The sequence below is a fragment of the Cynara cardunculus genome, assembly GCF_001531365.2.
Source record: "Cynara cardunculus var. scolymus isolate 2C chromosome LG 9, CcrdV1, whole genome shotgun sequence".
Classification (NCBI taxonomy): Eukaryota; Viridiplantae; Streptophyta; class Magnoliopsida; order Asterales; family Asteraceae; genus Cynara; species Cynara cardunculus.
Genome location: NC_037536.1, coordinates 9,825,690 through 9,835,879, shown reverse-complemented (window position 1 = coordinate 9,835,879; position 10,190 = coordinate 9,825,690). Strand labels below are relative to the sequence as shown.

The 10,190-nt window shown below is 33.4% G+C and overlaps 1 protein-coding gene across 1 annotated transcript; it reads right to left on the bottom strand.

The window, feature by feature from the left end:
* On the bottom strand, positions 1-1,541 carry LOC112518556 (non-specific lipid-transfer protein-like protein At5g64080). The gene is made up of 3 exons (XM_025126291.1): positions 1,082-1,541; positions 354-413; positions 1-269 (listed from the first exon to the last, which is right to left on the bottom strand). Exons 1-3 carry the CDS (start codon positions 1,461-1,463, stop codon positions 124-126), a joined length of 588 nt encoding a protein of 195 aa, XP_024982059.1. The 5' UTR covers positions 1,464-1,541; the 3' UTR covers positions 1-123.
* Positions 1,542-10,190: the final 8,649 nt, after the last annotated feature.

Sequence of the window (10,190 nt, the reverse complement as noted above, 5' to 3'; positions counted from 1 at the left end):
CATATTATTGATTACATTCAAGCATTGATCAAATGTATGAGTTAAAGTTACATATAATATTATAATAAAAATACAAAAAATGTGAACGATGAGTTCCATGTCGTAAAGCGAAATGAATAAAAATTAAAAGTAGTATGCTATGAAAATAGCAACCGCCAAGCAAACGAAAGTCGAAAGATCATGAACTGTAGTGCTCGAAGCTCCATTGCTACCACCGGTTCCAGATCCGACAGGGCCTGGGGCTGCTCCTCCGTTTGGCACGGCACCCGCTGTTTAAATTCAACCCCCACAAGAAAACAAATAAGATGGATTCAAACTATGTCAAACTTTTGTAGTCTAGCAATGATAATTACCTGCTGTTGATCCAGGTGCTTCACCTGTTGGGCTAGGTTCTGGAGCTGATGTTGGAGTAGCTACAAGACATCCAAAACAAAGAACAATGTTTTAAGTTCTGTCAAAACCCTATTTTTTGAATTTAAGTTTGAATTCTTTATTTTTATGAATCCGGGTAAGTGTTTATCAAGTCGCATTAGCTTACTGGAATAATACAGTAAGGATCAAGAATCAGTTTTACCCAGTAAGTGAGTGTGAGGATTCTTACCACGGTTAGCGATGTAACAAGTCTTATCTACGAAATTGGACAACCTTATTTAGACACAAAAAGCAAGTTGTCTTATTACTCTTTTTATATGAAAAGTTTTCGTATATATAAAAGATTAAGGATGGTTTACTTTTTTTTACCCTACCAGGTTGTCCAACTTTAATTCTTCTAAAACTCACGACAACTTACTGTAACACCATTAAATATAACAAATATATTATTACGAATTTACGGCATCTAAAAAACCAACTCTGTATGATCTATACTGCAAATCGTCTCTATAGAACGATGCTTTAAGATCTATATATTATATACCAATAATTTAACCCTTTTAATATTATAACTTTATTTTTTGGAAATATATATACTGTTTTAACTTCCAAAAATTTATAAATTTAAATTCTGTTAAAATAATGAATTTAATTTTAATTTATTTATATAAATTATAAAGAAAGTAGACAAGAGAGAGAGAGAGAGAACCTGGGCAAGAACTAATAGAAGGAGTTTCCAATTTACAAGCATCAGGAAGCATAAGAGCCCTACTAAGATCTACCCCAAAGCTCTCAGAGCTTCCAATCAAATCACACAAACAGATAGGGTTGCTTTCTAGCAACCCTGCAAACTCCGGACAACAAGCTTTGTCCGGAGCAGTCATATTACTCCCAACCTGAACAAAACTCAAACAATCAGAAACATTATACAATGCCGTCATACAATCAGGCGCAGGTCCCATCGTCGTCGGCGACGTTGGCGACATCATCGGTGATCCCCTTGGTGATTGCGCCGCCAAGCATGGAACCGCGGTGAAAACCAGCGCCACCAAGATAGCAGTGGCCATAATGGTTGTGTTTGTGTTAGCCATTGGCGGAAAACAGCGGTGGTGCCGCCCCGGTGATGGTAGCGGTGGATGGAAGATGGAGATAGAGGGGATTGATGAATGAAGAAATGGCATTGATTTGTAAGTATGTATATAGAGTGAGTGATGAAGGTGGTTAGATAGCATTGAGTGAAAGGGTTGATGGATATGGCCTAACTTCAGCCTGTCCAAATTAAATTCCCCTTTCATCTCCTACCTACCTATACTTCTTTATTTGGTATTTATTTCAAAGACATTTGTCATCTATTGACCCTTAACCATTATTTGGCAGTTGTCAGCTTCATACAAGCTTGCATCTCCCATCCCAAACACTCAATGGTCCAACAGTTTGTGTTTAGAGTTTAGGGTTTAGGGTAGATCCCAACTAGTTTTACTGTATATATATTTTAAAAAACCTTCATTTCTAAAAAATAAATCTTTGGATTTTTTTGATGCATTTGCTTATGTTGATTTTGGTTTTCGTGTAGACGGTGTTTCTAATCGACAAGTCGTCTTATGCTCGGTGTTTTGATTTGTTAGATGCTTCCGTCTCATGAGATTATGAAAATTGGACGATTCAAAAATCAAAGGGTAATTAATTCAACGGTACCTAGGTTACCAATAAATTTGAACCTTCATAAAAGTCAAAGGTTTTACCGGTATTTGGAGGGGGTCCAATAAAGCCGGTCCATAATGTCATTAGTTTGAACAGTAGGTCTTTTTTCAGATGGAATAAGTTAAAGATCGGTCTGGATTGTTAATCCTTTTTTTTTGCATTTCTTTAAAGATGTTAATTTCTTTTTTAAAGACGGACCTGCTAGTCCATGTTCGGTATTTGCCTTGCCAAATCAGGATTGGTTCAAGTTTTTTGTACCGGTCTGTCTTTGTGTTGCTCTACTGACAACTATTAAATATACAAATTATTAACAGAGCGACAATTGCTCAAAAGATCTAGAGACAGGTGTTTGGCGAACTGTAACCGATAGCTTTGATTTGCACGTAGAATTTCTCTTGACGATCTAGGTGTCGCTTATTTATACGTGGTTCATGTTGGATACATCATTTTGCACCATAGAAATGAAGCAACTTTGAATTTATTTTATTTTTCTTTGATAATTTTGAACGAGCTTCCGCCATTTATAACATATTCTTTTCACCTTTTTATGCCTAGTTAGGGATGCTAGACAGGATATTCATAACGAAATGTAAAGAAGATGGAAGCAATTCTTGTCAATTCATTTATACCGTCGTTGACTCCGATGTTAAAAAGGAGTTCATCCCTCTCTACTTCTCCCCCTTTTTGTTATTAATGCTCGTTGATCGATTCACAAACAACCATCAAATCCAGCTGACATAGGTTAAAATAACGCATTATCAGACATCCACAAGACAATCATCATGATCTGATACGAATGCAAAAGGTTTTCAAACTGAATCATATACTTACGTGTATTAATCAATAAACGATCATAAATATGTCACCGTATAAACAAAAAAAATCAACTATCAAAATATTGTTATGCAAAATAGTTTTCCAAAAGTTGACAACTTGGATATTGACATCATTGAAGATTTTATTTGATGATGTCATAATTCCAACAATTGCAAAATTAGCACATCATCATAAAGAAAGTCAAGGATTTGTTTCACACATATGATGTATGATAACTAATAACATCTATTAATTTGGGTCCACTCAAAAAGATAATATTTCTCTTTCTCTTTCTCTTTCTTTTCGAAAATAATATATAGCTAATTGTCGTTAACAATGCTAACAAGATAAATGCTTTGGGGTCGTTTAACAAACGCATACTTGGGTAAGTGAACAGCAAGTCACATTACCTTACCAGATGAATATGATAAGAACCAAAAATCTTACTCGGTAAGAACGAGACAAGCACCAAGAGTCTTACTCGGTAAATGAGGGCGACGACTCTTACTACAGTAAGCGTTTACCGGGTAAATTGTTGCATACGATATCGTTTTTGTAGACTAAATCTTAGTAGGTAAGTAAATGATAATGTTAAAATTTACTGTTAAGCGTTTAGCGGGTAAGTGTTTGGTAAACGGCTCCTTAGGTAAAAAAAAAAAACATTACCACTTTCATTTAATTTATTGGATAAAATTTCCAGCCATCAACATAACATACAAAAATTTATGGTAACCGTTTTTTGCCCTGATAGTGGGAGGATTCGGGAGTCAACAGACTCTATCATGGATCAATGGGGAAAAGAGAACAAGCTTGAAAGAAGCTCGAGATTCTGCATCGGAAACTGGAACACAGTCGTTGGTGCCACTTCTCCCCCGACTTGGGTCACGTGCCAGGTCGCACTCACATACTTTCGAGTCCTGAACAAATTGTTTTTATCTGTTTATTTGAAATTTTGTTTCTTAGTTAGATTAGATTAATTATTTAATTTTAATTATTATTTAAATTCTTTTATAATTAGTTTAGGATTAGGATTAGTTTGAATTTAAATTTCAATAATTATCTACAGAATTAGTTTAGCTACAAACATGATTCCTTGTTTTCATTAGTAGAAAGTTTATTACTGATCAATATATTTATTTTAGAGTTTTATCTCTTGTTTAAGAGTTTTCTCTAATTTTTCGAGTGCTATGCTGATAGACTCATTATCCTAAGGATTTAGACGATTGTCGACCCTTATGCAACTACTTGTTGCGTCAATTGGTATAAAAACAGGATTTATTTGTCATTTCACTAACAATGGCAGATCAATGAACGGCTACCAAAGCAGACTTAGCAGAGATGAAGGTGACCTTAACCACAACACTCGCTAATCTGACAACAATTATTAACTTACTCTATCCCAACCCCGACAACAAAAACCTTAAGAGAAGGGACATGCATGAGGAACTGGTCAAGGTTTTGCACGGCGATAACTACAACCATATTATGAATTTGGTTTCTCTCCTAAGCAAACGACCATCCATTCGTAAAAAAGCCACCTGAAAAAGATAAAGGCTCAACCATAAGGGTGGTGTCTGATTGGTTTAAGCTTGGGCTCCAAGGGTCAAAAGTGCCTGGAGGTCCCAGGTTCGAATCCAATGAGGAATAAAAAATCCCTTTGTGGCCAAGAAGACTCAAATGCGGTGACTCTGGGCTACTCGCGAATGGATGGTCGCCTTGGGATTAGTCGGCTCGCATAACGGGTTAAATATCCAAGTTAATCAAAAAAAGAAAAAGACAGCCTCACCGGATAAGGTTCAAGGTAAATATTTCATCATCATAAAAGAGCCACAACAAGAAATCTGTAATGAGCCTAAAAATTCGACGACAGATTTTGAGCCAAAAATCAAAGCACCCGAAGGTGAATCAGTCGATGACATTCCCTAGCCGCCAAAACCCTTGTCACAAGAAGTCAAGAAGGTTAATCCCGAAGAGGATCCTGCCGATATTTTAGCACCTAAGGCTCCAAATCAGAACGAAAAATTTTCCTACTAAAGTACTTGTCGCATCTTACCTTTTCGAGTTTGATAAAGTATTGCTTGTATGGAAGCCACCACGGAAACATCCTTTGGGATTTGAAGATTGGTCAACTTTTTCGAATTTCGGTTCCCTAGTTGTGAATTCAAATGTTTTGAAGTAACGAATGTTCTACATGTTGGATGAAGATATTTTTCAAAGCGAACTCGAGGTTGAGTTCTTTTCAATTGAGGGTGACTGATACAGGTAGGATTCGGGAGTGAACAGACTCTATCATGGATCAATGGGAAAAAAGAGAACGAGCTTGAAACTTGAAAGGAGCTCGAAATTCTACGTCAAAAGATGGAACATAATTATTATTTAATTGATTGCTTTTTTATAATTAGTTTAGGATTAGGATTAGTTTAAATTTAGATTTCAATAGTTATCTACAAGATTAGTTTAGCTATAAACAGGATTCGTTGTTTTCATTAGCAGGAGTTTATTATTAATCAGTACAATTATTTTAGAACTTTATCTCTAGTTTTAAGAGTTTTCTCTTAATTTTTCAAGTGCTATGCTGGTAGACTCGTAATCCTTTAAGGGTTTAGATCCTTGTCGACCCTTATGCAACTACCCATTATATCATGCCCGTTAAGTGCTAAACGGGTAAAAATCAATACTCTCACTTACCAGACAAAAATTTCAGTTCTTATCATGTTTAACTACTAATTAAGTGATCTTGTAAACTCTTACCTGTTTAGTGTTTGGTAAAAGATCCTCATTATAAATGGGTTTTTGTATTAGTTTAGTCTAAAACTGAATTGTCAATCAAATACAAATTTGGATTGTTTGAATTTGAAATACAAACTTAATATAGTATCGTTTTAAGTTTGAAAAATAGAACACCTACGGTTCGATTTTGGTCTTGAACCCAACCACACCGAATCAATAACCAATTTTTCTTTAATAATCGGGGCTTTAAAACACCTATAACTCAAAACTAAACGTAAGAGGGATCTTCTTAAAGGTCAATGGTTCGAGTCGTGTTTTTGGTAGTTCATAACATGTGCTTACCGGAAACTAGCTCCTAATCGATCTTGGGAAAAGTGTGGCAAAAGACGAGACACGAAAAGTCTTCCGATTAGAATATATATATCTCAAAAAACACTTTACGCTTTTTATAAACAGGATCGGGGGTATTAGGGACTCCAATTCCCATCCCCTTTCCATCAAGGAATGTGGATCCTCATACAAAAATTGAGGGATTTTTTCTTGTCTAACGAATTTAATTTTTTATGTGATATCTTTGTATATTACATATAAACGTCAATTTCATGTATATATTAAACAATCTTATACTGAATGGCTAGTTTATTGATCTGGGCAACCAGATGTTTGTGTGCGGACATATGGATGTTCAAATATCATAATTTCGTTGCTTATGCATTGGGCTCTTTGCCAAGCCGAACGTTTCCTATAAAAAGAACTGATGTCTAAACTAAAAATCTGGACTTTCAAATGTTGTATGACAAATTTTTAACTTAAGCTATGAAGAGAATCAAAATCTTGTTTCTAAGGTTGATGATTCACTGATTTTCCAAAATGAAATTCTAAAAATAATTCGTGCGAGTTATGTCATTTTTAGTTAAATGTGTTTTTGGCAATTAATATTTGTTATTGGGCCGCAATGACGATAATGATCACTTTCACGTATTTCGTATACAGTAAATATCACAGTAAGTGATCTAGATATCTTTGTTCAGCCTTTTTCCACTAATTTTGTTGGTGTTGAACCTTTGACTTCAATGATTTGCGAGAAAGCACCCTAAAATGTATCAGTTTGTGTTTTCATCGTTAATAATCACATTAATTTTAATGAATCGTCTTTCGAAATGGACCGGGGGAAAATGAAGTTGAATAAGAAGTCTGAAGCACGTTCATTTGTAATGATCAATTAATAAAAAAAAACAATTTAATCATTTTTATAATTACTAGTTGTGTACCCGCGCAATGCGGCGGGAGTCGTGAATTTTAACGGTTTTGAAGTTTCACTGGTTTTATTAGAGAAGATTTAACGATGATATAAGTTACACTTGGCCTTTACATATTAATACAATTTGAATAAATAAGAGTTATGGTTACAATTACAATCTACCGCTGAAAAAAAATTGTATGACAACTTAAAATCCGATATATTTAAAATCCAACATATTTAAACGAGTCCACAAATGTATTCGATTTACACCAAGAGCAAAGAATTAAGAGATCGAGAGCGAGACCGAAGGTTCTAGAGCAATTGAATGAGAGATGAATGAGAGAACTTTTAATAACTCATGGTGAACATTAGTTTGAATCTCACCTTGGGGATGGGGAGAAGACATAGAGGTATGAGAGGGTGAAGGCATGAGTGAAATGTGTCAAAAGTATCTTAGAACATGAAAAAAATGTAATAATATGCATTGGTAACTTGTATTATATGTTATTTTAATTGTAGATTGAGATATTTTAAGACTGAATGCATAAAGTAGTAGTACTTAATGCATTATGAGTTGTTTTTAAGACTTTGTACATAAATGTATAGTACTTTGTACATTAAAAATTATTTTTAAGACTTTTGATAAATCTGGTTTATAAAGTAGTATAGATATAGATTTATAGTATATTCTTATAAATTATCAATAAAGAATTATTTAATTGTTTTTTATTAACGGGTTATTACAGAACAAACGTGTTTAGTATATTTTAAAACATTATTATAAATAAATATTTTGTGATCTTTGTTACTATACATAAATATTTATCATGCTCACATGATATATTTATGAAATAATCAATAAAAACAAATAATGTTGAAGTCTATAAATTTCATTTAATTGGAAATAATTGCATGTGGTTTTAAAATTAGTATTTTTAGTTTTCACTACAATAAAATTGGGTTCATAATACACTCATAATTTCTAAGCGTTTTAATAGACTGCTTTATAAGACTTAATTTATAGGATCAAAATATAAAGCGTCATATCTAAAGGTGTTGTAATAAGTTTATATAACGCTTTTGGACGCCTTAACAAGTTTTGGAGGATATTTTTAATACAAAGTTTCGTATTAGCAACTTTATAGGACATTTTTGATAAAGTGTTCTATAAACTCATTTTTTTATAGGACATTTGTTTTTATAAGACAGTTTTCCAAATAGTGTCCTATAAAGTTGCTAATGGGACACTTTATATTAAAAGTGTCCTAAAAACCTTATTGCGACGTCAAAAAACGTAATATAAACTTATTACAACACCTTTAGATAGGACGCTTTATTTTTTTGGTCCTATAAAATAAGTCTTATAAAGGGGTCTATTAGGACGCTTAGATATTGGGAATGTCCTATAAATCCGATTTTTTTGTAGTGGCTAAAACATGTGTTTGGTTTAACTATCACTTTATACTTTTATTTAATTTCTTTTAACTTAACCACTCTTGTATTTATGTTTTATAACAAAATTTACTCATTTATTTATTAAATGACATGTCAGGTAGGTAGCAAATGAACATTCAATTCTACTGTATACCGTTTTTCATGATGTAGAATATTCATTCATCGTATTCTTTCGATTTTAAGCAAAATTCATATTTTTGATATAGAACGAGTTTCGTATTTTTGACCCTGATCGAGTTTCAGAAAAATAGGCATGTCACTTGAAACGGTATCAATAATTTCATAATCATATATGTTTGTAATTAGGGTTTTAATCATTTAAACAAATCAAACCAAAATGAGTAAAAAGGGAAAGCATTGACATTAATAATGGGAATTTATGGTTGGCAAATGGTTATACATTTAAGAAATGCACATGTGAATATGTGAAGTGATTAGCAATTGTTTGCAAGATAGGTAATTGCTTTACCCAATTGTCCAAATCTGTGACCCAAAAAGCCAACAAGGAAAAGTAGGTGTCACCATAATGACTCCCTATATAGGTCCAAGCCAAAGCACATGGCTGAGCTTAATCAAGGGCTTTATGGTAAACCCTTCATTAAATGAGTTTGAACTCGAGATCCGCTCTTACTCTATTTTTTGTTCGTTTATAAGCTAACTTTTTGTCGTTCAATCAGAACTTCTATAATAAGCTCAAAAAATAAGATAGTTTATGTTTGTCAAACATGACTTAATTAATACATCTCTCCTGGAATATTTGTTATGTATACAAGCTTTGTACTGGAATATGTAGAAAAATGTAGTAGCTACTTTTGTAACATAGCTTTTGTATATAATGGGACCGAATATGTAAAGTGGTATTTCATGATATATGAAACATGTGGTTATATGCAAATGTGATCTTGGAGTGTTACACTGACTACCTTCATTGATCATAACAAGCCTTTCAAGTTTGACGGTTTACATTTTAAAAGGTGGAAACCAAGGGTGTTCTTCTCGACAACAAAGGATCTTGAAAATTATGTTTTTCCTTAAAAAAAAACAATTGTTGAAAACCCTGCTACTGCTGAACAAGAATCTGTCGTTAGAAAATAGGAGAAAAATGATTTTTTGTGTCAGAACTATATCTTGAACTCCTTAGCCAATGAACTTTATGATTATTATTCAACTTAAAACTCCTACGGAAGTTTGGGATGCTCTTACTAAAAAATATGACATTGGGGAAGTTGGTAGTAAAAAATATGTTGTCAACGGCCATTTGAGATTTCAAATGGTGGATGACAAATCTGTTGTCTCACAATCTCAAGAGTTGCAGAAAATTGCTCATGAAGTGTTAGTAGAAGGAATAGTAATTTGTGAACAGTTCCAAATCTCGGCTATCATAAAGCTCCTGCCCTCCTGGAAAGAGTAGAAAAACACATTGTGCCACAAGACCAAGGACTTCTCTTTAGAGAGTCTAATCACAAGTCTTCGCATAGAGGAAAAGCAATGAAAGCAAGATCAGAACGAATAAGTTATTGTTGTCTCCTAAGAATAAATCTAGTGCAAGTCTAAAACCCACTCGAAAGTCTATGAAGATTAGTCAGAATAAGAAGTCGAATAACCAAATTTCTAGTCGAAACATAAACCAGAACCAAAATAAAACTAAATACCAAGCTTCGATTGTAACACCCCGCATTCCACATTTGCATATTATCATGTATTTCATATATTAAGAAATACAATAACACAACTTTGGTCCCAATAGTACAAGAAACTAAATTACAGAATCCACAACTCAAAAGTTCCAAAAATAACATTCTTGTATTCCACTTGTATAAATAACAAGTATTCCAAAAATCCATCATATATCATGTTGATCTTCATAGAACAG

Excerpts from the sequence above, each read along its gene's own strand:
- LOC112518556 (XM_025126291.1), bottom strand. The coding sequence starts at position 1,463 with ATGGCTAACACAAACACAACCATTATGGCCACTGCTATCTTGGTGGCG. Across the intron at positions 414-1,081 it reads TTCTATTAGTTCTTGCCCAG|CTACTCCAACATCAGCTCCA; the intron begins GTTCTCTCTCTC and ends GATGTCTTGTAG. Across the intron at positions 270-353 it reads AGCACCTGGATCAACAGCAG|CGGGTGCCGTGCCAAACGGA; the intron begins GTAATTATCATT and ends GAATTTAAACAG.